This window comes from Entelurus aequoreus, linkage group LG25, assembly GCF_033978785.1.
Source record: "Entelurus aequoreus isolate RoL-2023_Sb linkage group LG25, RoL_Eaeq_v1.1, whole genome shotgun sequence".
Classification (NCBI taxonomy): Eukaryota; Metazoa; Chordata; class Actinopteri; order Syngnathiformes; family Syngnathidae; genus Entelurus; species Entelurus aequoreus.
In genome coordinates this window covers 39,941,299-39,961,298 of record NC_084755.1, presented here as the reverse complement: position 1 = coordinate 39,961,298, position 20,000 = coordinate 39,941,299, and the positions used below count along the sequence as shown (strand labels likewise).

The 20,000-nt window shown below is 37.6% G+C and overlaps 2 protein-coding genes across 3 annotated transcripts in view; one reads left to right on the top strand and one right to left on the bottom strand.

The window, feature by feature from the left end:
- The window catches only part of ntn1b (netrin 1b), a 189,346-nt gene extending 176,030 nt beyond the window's left edge, over positions 1 to 13,316 (bottom strand). For both annotated transcript variants that reach the window (XM_062036393.1, XM_062036392.1), the window contains exon 1: positions 12,299 to 13,316. In XM_062036393.1, the coding sequence (XP_061892377.1) occupies positions 12,299 to 13,316 (1,018 nt within the window). The remainder of the gene's footprint in view (positions 1 to 12,298) is intronic.
- A 6,643-nt stretch (positions 13,317 to 19,959) lies between these two features.
- Positions 19,960 to 20,000, top strand: part of LOC133642307 (major facilitator superfamily domain-containing protein 6-like) — a 5,234-nt gene continuing 5,193 nt past the window's right edge. Inside the window, exon 1 of the mRNA XM_062036426.1 lies at positions 19,960 to 20,000. This exon is cut by the window's right edge and continues 146 nt beyond it. The gene's annotated coding sequence lies outside the window, so the exon portion shown is untranslated.

Genomic DNA, 20,000 nt, shown 5'->3' with positions numbered 1-20,000 from the left:
CCATTTTTCAATTAAAAAACTGTTACTACTTCAACATTTCTTGGCCGATTTAAACAATTTCAACACCAACCAATTCAGCTCATTCAGGACATTCATGCTTCCTAACCATTTTTTTTTTAAAATCCATTTTTTTCCCATAATTTCCAGGAAATCCCATTTTTCCAAGTTGCACAATTCCCACAAATTCCAAAAATTCCCAGATTTCGCAGAATTCCAGGTTTTCCGGGACATTTTTCTCATTCAAAACGAATTGTCCATTTTTCAAACTTCCACCATTTTCGCATTTTTCAACCGATTCAAACCATTCCACCTTCAACACATTCCACTCATCCTGGAAATTCAAACTACCATTTTTCCAAGTTCTAAAAAAAAAATTTCAAAACCTTTTTTCACCCTTTCCTCTGTCGACTTCTCCTTCCACATTTTTCAACCCACTTCACCGTCCAAACATTCCTTTCAATCAGGACAAAAAAATCTAAGTTGTTTTTTGAACTGGAAAAATTGCCGGTTTTCCCGAAATTCCAGGAATTCCATAATACCATTTCTCAATTAAAAACGTTACTACTTCAACATTTCTCGACCGTTTTGAAAAATCCCAACACCAACTCATTCAGAACATTCACGTTTGTTTAGCATTTTCAAAAAAATTCCCTCTTTTCCTAAATTTCCATGAAATTCCCATTGGAAAAAAATGGGACATTTTTCAAAGTTCCACAACGCCCACATTTTTTATCCGTTTCAAACCGTTCCAAATATTCAGCCTGTTCAGAAATGGTGTGCTCTCTTTCCGCATTTCTAAAAAAAATTCCCGGACGTCTTAGAATTCCCATTTTTTAGGGACATTTTCCCCATTCATAATGAAATATCCATTTTTTTAAACTTCCACAATTCCCACATTTTTCAACCGATTCGAACCATTCCACCTTCAACACATTCAATTCATCCCGGAAATTCAAACAACCTTTTTTCCACGTTCAAAAAATTTCCAGGAATTCCTGTTTTTTTCTAGCCTTATTTCCAACCTTTTTTAGTGCGATGACTCATTTCAAATTTTTTAACCCATTTCAATCGTTCCACTATCAAAACATTCTTCTTAGACAGGACAAAAAAACAAGTTGGTTTAAGAACTCGAAAAATTCCCCGTTTTCCCGAAATTCCGTAATATAATTTTTCAATTAAAAAACTGTTACTACTTCAACTTTTCTTGACCGATTTAAACAATTTCAACACCAACCAATTCAGCTCATTCAAGACATTCATGCTTCCTAACCATTTTTTTAAAAAATCCCTTTTTCCCATAATTTCCAGGAAATCCCATTGAAATGAACGAGAAATTTTTCCAAGCTGCACAATTCCCACAAATTCCAAAAATTCCCAGGATTCGCAGAATTCCAGGTTTTCAGGGACATGTTTCTCATTCAAAACGAATTGTTCATTTTTCAAACTTCCACCATTTTCACATTTTTCAACAGATTCAAACCATTCCACCTTCAACACATTCCACTCATCCTGGACATTCAAACTACCATTTTTCCAAGTTCTAAAAAAAAAAATTCAAAACCTTTTTTCACCCTTTTTTCTGTCGACTACTCCTTCCACATTTTTCAACCCACTTCACCGTCCAAACATTCTTTTCAATCAGGACAAAAAAAATCAAAGTTGTTTTTTGAACTGGAAAAATTCCCGGTTTTCCCGAAATTCCAGGAATTCCATAATACCATTCCTCAATTAAAGATGTTACTACTTCAACATTTCTCGACCGTTTTGAAAAATCCCAACACCAACATTTTCCCAACATTTCCAGGAAGTTCCCATTGAAATGAAAGGGACATTTTTCAAAGTTCCACAATTCCCACATTTTTCATCCAATTTAAACTGTTCCAACTTCAAAATATTCAGCCTTCTGTGGTCTCCTTCAACCATTTTTAAAAATTCCCGCAATTCCAGGAATTCCCAGTTTTCAAGGACATTTTCCCCATTCAATATGAATTGTTTATTTTTTAAACTTCCACAGTTCGCACATTTTTTAACCGATTCAAAGCATTCCACCTTCAACACATTCAACTCATCCAACTAAAACCTTCTAAAGTTCCAAATCAAATTCCGGTTTTCCCGGAATTTCAAACTCTTGCCTGGCAAAAAGAAATAACAGTTATAATTGTATGTATTTTCCAAACCAGAAAGAGGTTTTATCACATCAACATGGGACTAACAACAGTTCTTTAAATCTCATTCATATCACAGAAAAGGCAAACTGTCATTTTTTAAGACTTTATCATGTTCGTAAAACGACAGTTTGCCTTTTCTGTGATATGAATGAGATTTAAAGGAGTGTTGTTAGTCCCATGGTGATGTGATAAAACCTCTTTCTGGTTTGGAAAATACATACAATTGTAACTGTTATTTCTTCATGCACATCATACATATTTATAAAGTGTTTGGATGTATTCATTTATGTAAAATTGCCATTAAATGTAATATTTCCTGACAAAAAGGGATTCAACGTAATATTTTGATATTTACACATCGCATATTTACATGCTTATACATAATATTTATATTATATATACATATAAATGATATGAGTAGATATTTGCTCTAAAAAGGGTATTTCAACAAGTAAACAGTACAGTAGGTACTTCATTCCACATTCAACACATTCCACCATTCTGGACATTCAAACTATCATTTTTCCAAGTTCAAAAAAATTCCAGGATTTTCCTGAATTCCTGGTTTTCCAAAGCCCTATTTCCACCCTGTTTTCTGTCGACTACTCCTTCCACATTGTTCAACCCACTTCAACCGTCAAAACATTCCTCTTAATCAGGACAACTGAGTTGTTTTTTGAAGTGGAAAAATTCCCTGTTTTCCCAAAATTCCAGGAATTCCGTAATACCATTTCTCAATTCAACATGTTACTACTTCAACATTTCTCGACCGATTTGAAAAATTCCAACACCAACCATTTCAACTCATTCGGAACATTTTTTTTTTTACATTTTTTTTTTTAAATCCGCTTTTCCCGAAATTCCCCATTTTATGGGAAATTCCCATTGGAATCAATGGGACATTCTTCCAAGTCCCACAATTCCCACATTTTTCATTCGACTCAAACTGTTCCCAATTCAAAATATTCAGCCTGTTTGGGAATTCAACAATTCTAAAAAAAAATTCCAGGATTTCCCATAATTCCTTTTTTTTTTTTTTTTTTCCCATTCAAAATGAATTGTCCATTTTTCAAACTTCCACAATTCCCACATTCTTCAACCGATTCAAACCACACATTCAATTCCCCGTGGACATTCAAACTACCATTTTCCCACCTTCAACACATTTCCAGGAATTCCTGTTTAGTTGTTTTCTAACCCTATTTGCAACCTTTTTTGTTTGACTACTCCTTTTACATTTTTCATCCCATTTCAACTGTTCCACCGTCAAAACATTCCTCTTAGTCAAGACAAAAAAACAAGTTGGTTTAAGAACTTGAAAAATGACCGGTTTTCCCGAAATTCCAGGAATTTCATCATACCATTTCTCAATTAATAAACGGTTACTACTTCAACATTTATTGACCGATTTAAACAATTCCAACACCAACCAATTCAGCTCATTCAGGACTTTCATGCTCCAAACCTTTTTTTTCAAATCCCACTTTTCCAAAAATTCCAGGAAGTTCCCATTGAAATGAATGGGACATTTTTCCAAGTTGCACAATTCCCACATCTTTCAATCGATTCAAACCATTCCAAAATCAACACATTCCACTCATCCTGGACATTCAAACTAGCCTTTTTCCAAGTTCTAAAAAAAATTCCAGGAAATAAAAAAAATGTAAAACTTTTTTTCACCCTTTTTTCTGGCGACTACTCCTTCCACATTTTTTAACCCACTTCAACCGTCAAAACATTCCTCTTAATCAGGACAACTAAGTTGTTTTTTGAAGTGGAAAAATTCCCTGTTTTCCCAAAATTCCAGGAATTCCGTAATACCATTTCTCAATTCAACATGTTACTACTTCAACATTTCTCCACCGATTTGAAAAATTCCAACACCAACCATTTCAACTCATTCAGAACATTCAAGTTTTGTTTTTTTTACCATTTTCAAAAAAAAATCAGCTTTTCACGAAAATTCCCAAATTTTGGGGAAATTCCCATTGAAATCAATGGGACATTCTTCAAAGTTCCACAATTCCCACATTTTTCATCTGATTCAAACTGTTCCAACTTCTAAATATTCAGCCTGTTTGGGAATTCAACAATTCTAAAAAAAAATTCCAGGATTTCCCGTAATTCCTTTTTTTTTTCTTTTTTCCCATTCAAAATGAATTGTCCATTTTTCAAACTTCCACATTTCCCACATTCTTCAACCGATTCAAACCACACATTCAATTCACCATGGACATTCAAACTACCATTTTCCCACGTTCAACACATTTCCAGGAATTCCTGTTTAGTTGTTTTCTAACCCTATTTGCAACCTTTTTTGTTTGACTACTCCTTTTACATGTTTCATCCCATTTCAACTGTTCCACCGTCAAAACATTCCTCTTAGTCAAGACAAAAAAACAAGTTGGTTTAAGAACTTGAAAAATTACCGGTTTTCCCGAAATTCCAGGAATTTCATCATACCATTTCTCAATTAATAAACGGTTACTACTTCAACATTTATTGACCGATTTAAACAATTCCAACACCAACCAATTCAGCTCATTCAGGACTTTCATGCTCCTAACCATATTTTTTCAAATCCCACTTTTCCAAAAATTCCAGAAAGTTCCAATTGAAATGAATGGGACATTTTTCCAAGTTGCACAATTCCCACATCTTTCAACCGATTCAAACCATTCCACCTTCAACACATTCCACTCATCCTGGACATTCAAACTAGCCTTTTTCCAAGTTCTAAAAAAAATTCCAGGAAATAAATTTTTTTCAAAACTTTTTTTCACCCTTTTTTCTGCAGACTACTCCTTCCACATTTTTCAACCCACTTCAACCGTCAAAACATTCCTCTTAATCAGGACAACTAAGTTGTTTTTTGAAGTGGAAAAATTCCCTGTTTTCCCAAAATTCCAGGAATTCCGTAATACCATTTCTCAATTCAACATGTTACTACTTCAACATTTCTCCACCGATTTGAAAAATTACAACACCAACCATTTCAACTCATTCAGAACATTCAAGGTTGGTTTTTTTACCTTTTTTTTTTTTAAATCCGCTTTTCCCGAAATTCCCCATTTTTTGGGAAATTCCCATTGGAATCAATGGGACATTCTTCAAAGTCCCACAATTCCCACATTTTTCATTCGATTCAAACTGTTCCCAATTCAAAATATTCAGCCTGTTTGGGAATTCAACAATTCTAAAAAAAAATTCCAGGATTTCCCATAATTCCTTTTTTTTTTTCTTTTTTCCCATTCAAAATGAATTGTCCATTTTTCAAACTTCCACAATTCCCACATTCTTCAACCGATTCAAACCACACATTCAATTCACCATGGACATTCAAACTACCATTTTCCCATGTTCAACACATTTCCAGGAATTCCTGTTTAGTTGTTTTCTAACCCTATTTGCAACCTTTTTTGTTTGACTACTCCTTTTACATTTTTCATCCCATTTCAACTGTTCCACCGTCAAAACATTCCTCTTAGTCAAGACAAAAAAACAAGTTGGTTTAAGAACTTGAAAAATTACCGGTTTTCCCGAAATTCCAGGAATTTCATCATACCATTTCTCATTTAATAAACGATTACTACTTCAACATTTATTGACCGATTTAAACAATTCCAACACCAACCAATTCAGCTCATTCAAGACATTCATGCTCCAAACCATTTTTTTTAAATCCCACTTTTCCCAAAATTCCAGGAAGTTCCCATTGAAATGAATGGGACATTTTTCCAAGTTGCACAATTCCCACATCTTTCAACCGATTCAAACCATTCCAACATCAACACATTCCACTCATCCTGGACATTCAAACTATCCTTTTTCCAAGTTCTAAAAAAAATTCCAGGAATTCCCAGAAATCCATTTTTTTCAAAACTTTTTTTCACCCTTTTTTCTGTCGACTACTCCTTCCACATTTTTCAACCCACTTCAACCCTCAAAACATTCCTCTTAATCAGGACAACTAAGTTGTTTTTTTAAGTGGAAAAATTCCCTGTTTTCCCAAAATTCCAGGAATTCCTTAATACCATTTCTCAATTCAAAATGTTACTACTTCGACATTTCTCGACCGATTTCAAAAATTCCAACACCCACCATTTCAACTCATTCAGAACATTCAAGGTTGTTGTTTTTTACCTTTTTTTTTTTTAAATCTTCTTTTCCCGAAATTCCCCATTTTTTGGGAAATTCCCATTGGAATCAATGGGACATTCTTCAAAGTCCCACAATTCCCACATTTTTCATTCGATTCAAACTGTTCCCAATTCAAAATATTCAGCCTGTTTGGGAATTCAACAATTCTAAAAAAAAATTCCAGGATTTCCCATAATTCCTTTTTTTTTTTTTTTTCCCCATTCAAAATGAATTGTCCATTTTTCAAACTTCCACAATTCCCACATTCTTCAACCGATTCAAACCACACATTCAATTCCCCGTGGACATTCAAACTACCATTTTCCCACGTTCAACACATTTCCAGGAATTCCTGTTTTGTTGTTTTCTAACCCTATTTGCAACCTTTTTTGTTTGACTACTCCTTTTACATGTTTCCTCCCATTTCAACTGTTCCACCGTCAAAACATTCCTCTTAGTCAAGACAAAAAACCAAGTTGGTTTAAGAACTTGAAAAATTCCCGGTTTTCCCGAAATTTCAGGAATTTCATCATACCATTTCTCAATTAATAAACGGTTACTACTTCAACATTTATTGACCGATTTAAACATTTCCAACCAATTCAGCTCATTCAGGACTTTCATGCTCCTAACCTTTTTTTTTTTAAATCCCACTTTTCCCAAAATTCCAGGAAGTTCCAATTGAAATGAATGGGACATTTTTCCAAGTTGCACAATTCCCACATCTTTCAACCGATTCAAACCATTCCACCTTCAACACATTCCACTCATCCTGGACATTCAAACTAGCCTTTTTCCAAGTTCTAAAAAAAATTCCAGGAATTCCCAGAAATCCATTTTTTTCAAAACTTTTTTTCACCCTTTTTTCTGGCGACTACTCCTTCCACATTTTTCAACCCACTTCAACCCTCAAAACATTCCTCTTAATCAGGACAACTGAGTTGTTTTTTGAAGTGGAAAAATTCCCTGTTTTCCCAAAATTCCAGGAATTCCGTAATACCATTTCTCAATTCAACATGTTACTACTTCAACATTTCTCCACCGATTTGTAAAATTCCAACACCAACAATTTCAACTCATTCAGAACATTCAAGTTTTGTTTTTTTTACCATTTTCAAAAAAAAATCAGTTTTTCACGAAAATTCCCAAATTTGGGGAAAATTCCCATTGAAATCAATGGGACATTCTTCAAAGTTCCACAATTCCCACATTTTTCATCTGATTCAAACTGTTTCAACTTCAAAATATTCAGCCTGTTTGGGAATTCAACAATTCTAAAAAAAAAATTCCAGGATTCCCATAATTCCTTTTTTTTTCTTTTTTCCCATTCAAAATGAGTTGTCCATTTTTCAAACTTCCACAATTCCCACATTCTTCAACCCATTCAAACCATTCCACCTTCAACACATTCAATTCATCCTGGACATTCAAACTACCATTTTCCCGCGTTCAACACATTTCCAGGAACTCCTGTTTTTTTTTTCTAACCCTATTTGCAACCTTTTTTGTTTGACTACTCCTTTTACATGTTTCATCCCATTTCAACTGTACCACCGTCAAAACATTCCTCTTAGTCAAGACAAAAAACCAAGTTGGTTTAATAACTTGAAAAATTCCCGGTTTTCCTGAAATTCCAGGAATTTTATCATACCATTTCTCAATAAATAAACGGTTACTACTTCAACATTTCCTGACTGATTTAAACAATTCCAACACCAACCAATTCAGCTCATTCAAGACATTCATGCTCCTAATCATTTTTCTTTTAAATCCTGCTTTTCCCAAAATTCCAGGAAGTTCCCATTGAAATGAACGGGACATTTTTCCAAGTTGCACAATTCCCACATTTTTCATCCGATTCAAACCATTCCACCTTCAACACATTCCACTCATCCTGGACATTCAAACTATCCTTTTTCCAAGTTCTAAAAAAAATTCCAGGAATTCCCAGAAATCCAATTTTTTCAAAACCTTTTTCACCCTTTTTTTTGTCGACTACTCCTTCCACATTTTTCCAACCCACTTCAACCGTTCCACTTTCAAAGTTCCAAACCAAATTCTGGTTTTCCTGGAAATTCAAACTCTTCAACATTGAACCCATTTAAGCTATTCTTACATTCATACTACATTCTGTCAGCATTTCACTTCAACTTCAGCATTTGAGCATTCACACGCAATTCCTTCAGGAATTGCCTCTTCTAGTTGTTATTGTTTTGCATTTTTGTTTTTTAATCTGCATTTTTATTTGAAGAATTGCAGCATTCATCTTTTAAATATGTCTGTTTTATGTATTTTATGTATTTGTATGTATTTATCTGAGTAACATGTTCTTATGTGTTATTATGAAGGTGCACTAAATTAGTTTGCTTGCAATTTCCTTATACAATGTACAATGACAATAAAGATATATTCTATTATATTCTATTCTATTCTGATCATTTTTATGTGTTTTTAGCTTTACACCCGTTGTCTGTTTATGTTTTAACTGTTGCCCCTCTCCTTAAAAGCGCAATAATTTCTCTATTGAATATTTGTAGGGCTGCGACTAACGATTAATTTGACAATCGATTAATCTGTCGATTATTATTCCGATTAGTCGATTAATAATCGGATAAAAGAGACGAACTACATTTCTATCCTTTCCAGTATTTTATTGGAAAAAAAACAGCATACTGGCACCATACTTATTTTGATTATTGTTTCTCAGCTGTTTGTACATGTTGCAGTTTATAAATAAAGGTTTATAAAAAAAATACAAAATAAATACAAAAAATGGCCTCTGCGCATGCGCATAGCATGGATCCAACGAATTGATGACTAAATTAATCGCCAACTATTTTTATAATCGATTTTAATTTATTTAATCGATTTGCTGTTGCAGCCCTAAATATTTGTAGGGCTGCGACTAACGATTAATTTGATAATCGATTAATCTGTCGATTATTACTTCGATTGATCGATTAATAATCGGATGAAAGAGACAAACTACATTTATATCCTTTCCAGTATTTTATTGGGGGGGGGGGGGACAGCATACTGGCAACATACTTTAATTATTGTTTCTCAGCTGTTTGTACATGTTGCAGTTTATAAATAAAGGTTTATAAAAAAATAAATACAAAAAATGGCCTCCGCGCATGCGCATAGCATAGATCCAACGAATCGATGACTAATTTAATCGCCAACTATTTTTATAATCGATTTTATTTTATTTACTCGATTTGCTGTTGCAGCCCTAAATATTTGTAGGGCTGCGACTAACGATTAATTTGACAATCGATTAATCTGTCGATTATTACTTCGATTAATCGATTAATAATCGGATAAAAGAGACAAACTACATTTCTATCCTTTCCAGTATTTTATTGAAAAGAAAACAGCATACTGGCACCATACTTATTTTGATTATTGTTTCTCAGCTGTTTGTACATGTTGCAGTTTATAAATAAAGGTTTATAAAAAAAATACAAAATAAATACAAAAAATGGCCTCTGCGCATGCGCATAGCATAGATCCAACGAATCAATGACTAAATTAATCGCCAACTATTTTTATAATTGATTTTAATCGATTTAATCGATTTGCTGTCGCAGCCCTAAATATTTGTAGGGCTGCGACTAACGACTAATTTGATAATCGATTGATCTGTCGATTATTACTTCGATTAATTGTCGGATAAAAGAGACAAACTACATTTCTATCCTTTCCAGTATTTTATTGGGGAAAAAACAGCATACTGGCACCATACTTATTTTGATTATTGTTTCTCAGCTGTTTGTACATGTTGCAGTTTATAAATAAAGGTTTATACAAACAAAAACAAAAAAAACAAAAAATGGCCTCAGCGCATGCGCATAGCATAGATCCAACGAATCGATGACTAAATTAATCGCCAACTATTTTTATAATCGATTTTAATCTATTTAATCGATTAGCTGTTGCAGCCCTAAATATTTGTAGGGCTGCGACTAACGATTAATATGATAATCGATTAATCTGTCTATTATTACTTCGATTAATCGATTAATAATCGGATAAAAGAGACAAACTACATTTCTATCCTTTCCAGTATTTTATTGAAAAACAAAACAGCATACTGGCACCATATGTATTTTAATTATTGCTTCTCAGCTGTTTGTACATGTTGCAGTTTATAAATAAAGGTTTATAAAAAAATAAAAAATAAATTAAAAAAATTGCCTCTGCGCATGCGCATAGCATAGATCCAACGAATCGATGACTAAATTAATCGCCAACTATTTTTATAATCGATTTTAATCTATTTAATCGATTTGCTGTTGCAGCCCTAAATATTTGTAGGGCTGCGACTAACGATTAATTTGATAATCGATTAATCTGTCGATTATTACTTCGATTAATCGATTAATAATCGGATAAAGGAGACAAACTACATTTCTATACTTTCCAGTATTTTATTGAAAAACAAAACAGCAAACTGGCAACATACTTATTTTAATTATTGTTTCTCAGCTGTTTGTACATGTTGCAGTTTATAAATAAAGGTTTATAAAAAAAAAAATTAAAAAAAATTAATTAATTAAATAAATACAAAAATTGCCTCTGCGCATGCGCATAGCATAGATCCAACGAATCGATGACTAAATTAATCGCCAACTATTTTTATAATCGATTTTAATCGATTTAATCGATTAGCTGTTGCATCCTTAAATATTTGTAGGGCTGCGACTAACGATTAATTTGATAATCGATTAATCTGTCGATTATTACTTCGATTAATAATCGGATGAAAGAGACAAACTACATTTCTATCCTTTCCAGTATTTTATTGGGGGGGGGGGGGAAACAGCATACTGGCAACATACTTATTTTAATTAATGTTTCTCAGCTGTTTGTACATGTTGCAGTTTATAAATAAAGGTTTATAAAAAATAAAAAATAAATGAATTAAATAAATACAAAAATTGCCTCTGCGCATGCGCATAGCATAGATCCAACGAATCGATGACTACATTAATCGCCAACTATTTTTATAATCGATTTTAATCGATTAGCTGTTGCATCCCTAAATATTTGTAGGGCTGCGACTAACGATTAATTTGATAATCGATTAATCTGTCGATTATTACTTCGATTAATAATCGGATAAAAGAGACAAACTACATTTCTATCCTTTCCAGTATTTTATTGGGGGGAAAACAGCAAACTGGCAACATACTTATTTTGATTATTGTTTCTCAGCTGTTTGTACATGTTGCAGTTTATAAATAAAGGTTTAAAAAAAAAAAAAAAAAAATTAAATAAATAAATACAAAAATTGCCTCTGCGCATGCGCATAGCATAGATCCAACGAATCGATGACTACATTAATCGCCAACTATTTTTATAATCGATTTTAATCGATTAGCTGTTGCATCCCTAAATATTTGTAGGGCTGCGACTAACGATTAATTTGATAATTGATTAATCTGTCGATTATTACTTCGATTAATAATCGGATAAAAGAGACAAACTACATTTCTATCCTTTCCAGTATTTTATTGGGGGGAAAAACAGCAAACTGGCAGCATACTTATTTTAATTATTGTTTGTCAGCTGTTTGTACATGTTTCAGTTTATAAATAAAGGTTTATAAAAAAATAAAAATAAATAAATTAAATAAATACAAAAATTGCCTCTGCGCATGCGCATAGCATAGATCCAACGAATCGATGACTAAATTAATCGCCAACTATTTTTATAATCGATTTTAATCGATTTAATCGATTAGTTGTTGCAGCCCTAAATATTTGTTTATGACATTATAATATGAAAATAGTTTTATTATACAGTATATTACAATTTTGAATATTAAATATTTATTACTATTGACACTCGTTTAGAGTGAACCTGTGGAATGCCGAATATTCTTCATCTTTTTATTATTCTCGTGCATAAAGGGTCTCATTTTCAAGTCAATTTGTTTCGGATCGGGTTGTGAATGAAAGAGGGAAAACGGGATGCGGTCTTACCGACACACTCGTTGGCTTCCCTCGCCGTGGCGCGCTGCCACGGCCGGTCGTAGTGGAAAGGCTTGCACCTGTCGCACTCGGGCCCCGCCGTGTTGTGCTTGCACTCGCACACCAGGTGGCCGTCCCGGTCCTTGACGCACTTGGACGCGTGGCCGTTGCACTTGCACCGTCCGCCCACCTGCAGGTCCGACACGGCGTAGTAGTACGAGTCCCGGGCCAGCTCCGAGTCGTCCTCGTTCTCGTCCCCGAAGGTGTGCAGCCGGCTGAAGATCACCTTGATGTCGGTGGCCGTCACCCAGTCCTGCAGCACGGGGGAGTTGTCGAAGTCGTGCGCGGAGGGTCGGCCGTCCAGGGTGCTGAAGGCGATGAGGCCGCCGGTGAGAGGGTGCATGTCGGTGTGGGAGTCCGTGCAGATGGCCTCCTGCTCGTTCTGCTTGGTGATCACCGCCTTGTTCTGCCGGTTGTGCATCTTCTTGCACTGGGTGGAGTAGAACTGGAAGGGCACCCAGGACTTGCCGTAGTCCATGGACTTGTATATGGCCATGGACTCCGGTCTGGGCGAGCAGAACTGCAGGCTGACGTAGGTGACCTCGAACTTCTTCCCCAGCGACAGGGTGAGCGTGACGTTCTGCGGGAACTGCGCGTAGTTCTCCGACTGCCAGCAGGTGAGGTTGTGCGGGTTGTTCAGGTCCGTCAGGTAGGCCGCCGGGTGCGACTTCTTGGGGTCGGCCGCGTCGCAGGTGTGGCAGTCCCGCGTCCGGTCCTCGCCCTTCTCCGCCACCACGCAGTACCTGGCCGCCGGGGAGCCGCAGGTGCTGGAGACGCGCACGTCCTTGCCGAAGGCCGAGTTGACGAAGTCCGGGATGCACCGCCGAGGGCTCCCGTTCTCGTCGTAGCACGGGTCGGGAGGGGAGGACTGGGCGGCGAACATGCTCAGCCCGTATCCCGCCAACACCCCCCGGGCGAGGAGGTGAAGTGTCACCGAGGTGAGCCAGCACAGATCCGAAACCCTCCGCATGTTTCTGCTCCTCGCCTGGCAGGAGACAAGAAACATCAACGGAAATATCAAATATGATTGATTGACGTGACGTGACGTTCTTACCAAGCAACTTCCGTCAAAACTGCTCTGTCATTAAATCAAAAGATAAAACCACCACTTTCAGGATTTTTTTTGCCCCACTCTCGAATAAAAAAAAAATGCGGCGTGCGTGAGTGTCCTCACTCTGTCACACTTCTGCCCACCCTCGACTCGCTCTGCCCCACTCCATCCACGCCGGGCTGCGGGGAACACAAAAGGGGGGTCCGCTCACTCCTCTCCGGAGGACAGGAGGCTCGGCGAGGCACTTCGGTGGGAAACAGTGACATCTTGTGGTCGACATTGTGTACTGCAAGCAAATATTGCAATAACACTAGTCATTCGTTTTGGATGGTTGTCATGTGATCGATTGATGGCAACTTTCGATCTTTAAAATCATTTTTGAAAAATCAATCTTGCTGTAGTTAATTTTGTGGCGAGTTTGGTCCGTTTTACAAAATAATAAAGCCACAAATAGAGATGTCCGATAAATGCTTTAAAATGTAATATCGGAATTCAGGGCCGGCCAGTGGCATAGGCCGTATAGGCAAATGCTAAGGGCGCCGTCCATCAGGGGGCGCCACGCCAGTGCCACAAATGTTGGAGGGAAAAGGAAAAAAAAAGTTGGCACTATTATTTCTAAATACATAAAATAATCCCACGTTAATTAAAATGCAAAGTAAAGCCTATTTAGTAGAAATATTATTTGTTACAACATTACGCCCCCCCCCCCCCCCCCCCCCACTCCCCCCGCACGGTGCGCCCCCTCCCTTCCCGTATCATGACTCTTTTTGGACGTCACCACATCAAAAAATCAACACAAGATGTCAAAACGGCCAAAACTGTCAGGTGCCCAGGGAAGAAAAAAGAGAAAAGAAGAGGAGAAACGAGAAAAAGACAGAGGTAGCAGGTAGGTAACGTTAGCCTACATGAAATTATTTGTCTGTTACAGAATGTGATAGTAACCTGGCTTTTTAGCATTAAGCTAATGTTACATAATTCGGCAATTGCTCATCAATATATAGCTAGTTCTGTTTTAACGTCGGGTTAATATTGTGGAGGGGGCTAAATTGTTATGGAAAATAAAAATGTAACGTTAGGTAATTACAGTACTCCCTGGTGTACAGTCATTTGTAAGTCATTCTAGTTAATGCAATATTAAAAAGCACAAATAGAGAACTCTGTAGGATCCCCTTTTTTTGTAATATAGTTGTTAAAGTCATACTGGTTTGATATCTTGTTTTGTGCAGTGCCTTATTTATATTGTATTTTTTATGTATTTTATGCAACTTGTTGACACGTTTTATTTTGTGTTTATGTATGTAAAAAATATTATATTTCATATATTCATTTTTTATTTTTTGTATTCATTTATTTATCCATATTTTTTTTAATCTTGTTAACTGTTCTGATTGTTAATTTGCTTTCTTTAAGTAAAAAAAAAAGGTCAAAGACAAAGCTATTCGGTTTCTTGTGAGTATATACACTTCACTGCCGATGTGGGGGGGGCGCCACCTAAAATCTTGCCTAGGGCGCCAGATTGGTTAGGGCCGGGCCTGTCGGAAATTATCGGTATTGTTTTTTTTAAATTATATTATGTGACTGGGCCGGCACGCCGGCCTTTAAGGTTTATTGGCGCTCTGTACTTCTAAAAAGTCATACATTTTACTTTTTGAAACCGATACCGATAATTTTGAAACCGATAATTTCCGATATTACATTAAAAAGCATTTATTGGCCGATAATATTGGGCAGCCCGATATTATCGGACATCTCTAATTCAAACCTTCACTGTCTGTCTAATCCAGACCTGGGCATTCTGCGGCCCGCGGGCCACATCCGGCCCTTTGTGCGTCCCTGTCCGGCCCGCGTGAGGCCAATCACAAATTACAAAATACATTTAAAAAAACATCTATGTCGTGCGTGCAATACAACTGTGCTGCTTTTATTTTGAAAAGTGTTATTAATGGGCGGGTGTAACCTGTGAGTGAAGGTGCACAGCGACAAGTGATGCACGGTTACCCCCCCAGACGCTAAAAAGAGAAAAGTTGATGAGGAATGGCGTGTTTTCAACAAGACATGGACTGCCAAGTATTTCTTTACAGAAATTAAAGGTGTGCTTAATTTGTGGTACACAGGTTGCTGTGTTTAAAGAACATCATTTGAATCGCCACTACACGACGAAGCACGAGGAAAAATACCGGAATCTGTCTGATGAAGCGCGCGCAAGGGAGGCTGATGCGTTGATGGTAAAACTGCAAACCCAACAAGGACTTTTTGCCAAATTTCACACCCCCAGAGATGCAGCCGTCAGGACAAGTTTCGTCATTTCTCACAAAATCGCCAGAAAAAGTAAGGCGTTTTCTGACGGAGAGTTTATTAAGGAGTGCTTATTGGACTCTGTTGCGCTGATATGCCCGGAGAAGAGGGGGCGCATTTGAGAACGTGTCACTCTCCCGACGCACTGTAACGAGGCGGGTTGAGACCATCGCTGGAAACTTGGAGCTTCAGCTGAAGAACAGAACGGCTGACTTTGACTGTTTTTCGCTGGCTTTGGATGAGAGCTGCAATGTACGTGACACCGCCCAGCTGCTCATCTTTGTAGTGGATTGTCCGAAGCTTAAACAGGCAACAAAAGTAGTTTAGTACAACAAATTTATTTACCCATTATCAGAAGTGCAGTTTGAATTAAGTTGGCCGTGCAGACAGACCACATGTTACTCCGGAGCAAACAAGACACACACAAGCCAAAATCACTGTCCAGTTCCGGTGTTCTGCCATTTTTTATATGTCTCTTGTGCGTCATTGTTTGTTATCTAAATGCGTCAATGTCTTGTTGTTTTCCCTATCTGTTCCATAACAACTCGAATCCTTTAGACAGTCAACACATTCTGTAGACAGGTTGGCACGACTTAATATTCACTTTTGTCCCACAACTGGTCCATTCAATGGCACAAAATACAAGAGAATTGAAAATGAGCGGACATTCTTAAAAGACAAGAAATATAGGTCAAAAGGTCAGAAATTCTACGACATCTTCTTACGTGGGATAACTGCAGACTTTCAAATCACGGAGTAGCTGGCAGCCATGCAGTCAATTCAAGAGACAACCACAGGTAATGACTTGTTCACATAGGTAAATGCGTGTTTGGACATGTTAGGACTGAAATGGGACAAGCTGGCAGGTGTGACAACAGATGGTTGTCCAAATCTGACGGGGGGGAAATGTTGGACTTTTTAAAGAGGATGCAGGATAAAATGACAGAAATTGACATTTTTGCATTGTATTATACATCAGGAAGTGTTGTGTAAGACAGTGTTAAAAATAAAACAATCAAAAGCAATTTTGCTTTTGTATAAAGTTAAGTTAGGTTAAATGGAATTATTATTATTATTATTATTATTACTATTATTATTTATCTTACGGTATATAAAAAATAATTTGAGCAAACCAGCAGTGCTCGGGTTGCATCCAACACGTCCTTGAACGCTGCCTGTGTGACCTTGGAGTCGACACTGCGGACAAACAGCTTTGGAACGGTAGGGAAGCGCCTGCTTCTCACGCGAACGTCGCACAAATTAGAGATAAACAATCTGAAAGGAAAAAGGTAGAATAGAATCGCATTATGCATGCAAATATGCAACATTTTTGATAGTACAAAAAAAAACACCCTGTCCTTTGAAAGAAACAGTGGGGAATTAACACTAATTCATGAAAACTATAAGCATAATTAACAATCACTTAATAGCCATTAAGGTTGCAAAATTCCGGGAATATTCAAAGTTGGTAACTTTCCATGGGAATTAATGGGAAATTAATGGGAATAAACATTGAATGCAACATCAAGCAATCAATGATTGTTTATTTAAATAGCCCTAAATCACAAGTGTCTCAAAGGGCTGCACAAGCCACAACGACATCCTCGGTTCAGATCCCACATCAGGGCAAGGAAAAACTCAACCCAATGGGACAATGAGAAACCTTTTCAACTTATATTCAATTGAATAGACTGCAGAGACAAGATATTTCATGTTCACACTGTAAAACGTTGGGGGTTTTTTGCAAATATTAGCTCATTTGGAATTTGATGCCTGCAACATGTTTCAAAAAAGCTGGCACAAGTGGCAAAAAAGAGTGAGAGAAGTCGAGGAATGCTCATCAAAGACTTATTTGGAACATCCCACGGGTGAACAGGCTAATTGGGAACAGGTGGGTGCCATGATTGGGTATAAAAGCAGCTTCCATGAAATGCTCAGTCGTTCACAAACAAGGACGGGGCGAGGGTCACCACTTTGTCAACAAATGCCTGAGCTAATTGTTGAAGAACAACATTTCTCAATCAAGGAATTTAGGGATTTCACCATCTACGCTCCGTAATATCATCAAAAGGTTCAGAGAATCTGGAGAAATCACTGCAGGTAAGCCATGATATTACACACCTTGGATCCCTCGGGCGGTACTGCATCAAAAAGCCACATCAGTGTGTAAAGGATATCACCACATGGGCTCAGGAACACTTCAGAAAACCACTGTCAGTAACTACAGTTGGTCGCTACATCTGTAAGTGCAAGTTAAAACTCTACTATGCAAAGCCCAAGCCATTTATCAACAACACCCAGAAACGCCGCCGGCTTCGCTGGGCCCGAGCTCATCTAAGATGGACTGATGCAAAGTGGAAAAGTGTTCTGTGGTCTGACGAGTCCACATTTCAAATTGTTTTTGGAAACTGTGGACGTGGTGTCCTCCGGACCAAAGAGGAAAAGAACCATCCGGATTGTTCTAGGGTGAAAGTGTAAAAGGCAGCATGTGTGATGGTATGGGGGTGTATTAGTGGCCAAGACATGGGTAACTTACACATCTGTGAAGGCACCATTAATGCTGAAAGGTACATACAGCTTTTGGAGCATCATATGTTGCCATCCAAGCAACGTTATCATGGACGCCCCTGCTTATTTCAGCATGACAATGCCAAGCCAGGTGTTACAACAGCGTGGCTTCATAGTAAAAGAGTGTGGGTACTAGACTGGCCTGCCTGTAGTCCAGACATTGAAAATGTGTGAAGGCTAAAATATGAGAAGGGAGACTGTTGAACAACTTAAAGGCCTACTGAAAGCCACTACTATCGAACACGCAGTCTGATAGTTTATATATCAATGATGAAATCTTAACATTGCAACACATGCCAATACGGCCGGGTTAACTTATAAAGTGACATTTTAAATTTGCCGCTAAACTTCCGGTTCGAAACGCCTCTGAGGATGACGTATGCGCGTGACGTAGACCGGCGAACACGGGTATGCCTTCCACATTGAAGCCAATACGAAAAAGCTCTGTTTTCATTTCATAATTCCACAGTATTCTGGACATCTGTGTTGGTGAATCTGTTTCAATCATGTTCATTGCATTATGGAGAAAGAAGCTGAGCAAGCAAAGAAGAAAGTTGTCGGTGCGAAATGGACGTATTTTTCGAACGTAGTCAGCAACAACAGTACACAGCCGGCGCTTCTTTGTTTACATTCCCGAAAGATGCAGTCAAGATGGAAGAACTCGGATAACAGAGACTCTAACCAGGAGGACTTTTGACTTCGATACACAGACGCCTGTAGAGAACTGGGACAACACAGACTCTTACCAGGATTACTTTGATTTGGATGACAAAGACGCAGACGTGCTACTGTGAGTATGCAGCTTTGGCTTCTAAACATTTGATCGCTTGACCGTATGTGCGCAACTTTTTTTTGCGTATGTACGTAACTTTTTTAAAATATATAAGCTTTATGAACCTTGGGTTAGGTGAACGGTCTTTTGGGCTGAGTGTTGATCAGGTGTTTGAATTGTATTGGCGTGTTCTATGGAGCTAGGAGCTAGCAGAGGAGCTAGGAGCTAGCATAACAAACACGCAGGTGTTTTTATGCAGGATTAATTTGTGGCATATTAAATATAAGCCTGGTTGTGTTGTGGCTAATAGAGTATATATATGTCTTGTGTTTATTTACTGTTGTAGTCATTCCCAGCTGAATATCAGGTCACCCCCGGCTCTCACAGCATCTTCCCTATCTGAATAGCTTCAACTCCCCACTAGTCCTTCACTTGCACTTTACTCATCCACAAATCTTTCATCCTCGCTCAAATTAATGGGGAAATTGTCGCTTTCTCGGTCCGAATCTCTCTCACTTCATGCGGCCATCATTGTAAACAATAGGGAACTTTGCGTATATGTTCAACTGACTACGTCATGCTACTTCCGGTAGGGGCAAGCCTTTTTTTTATCAGATACCAAAAGTTGCGATCTTTATCGTCGTTGTTCTATACTAAATCCTTTCAGCAAAAATATGGCAATATCGCGAAATGATCAAGTATGACACATAGAATAGATCTGCTATCCCCGTTTAAATAAAAAAAATTCATTTCAGTAGGCCTTTTGTTTATAATAGCTTGTGATATACAGTTGTACTTGCAGGGGAGCACCCCCGTCACAAGGGGGCGCTGCAGTCCTACAATAGTGAGCAGGTGGAGCCGAGCAAGTGTTATTTTGTTTATAATAGCTTGTGATATACAGTTGTACTTGCAGGGGAGCACCCCCGTCACAAGGGGGCGCTGCAGTCCTACAATAGTGAGCAGGTGGA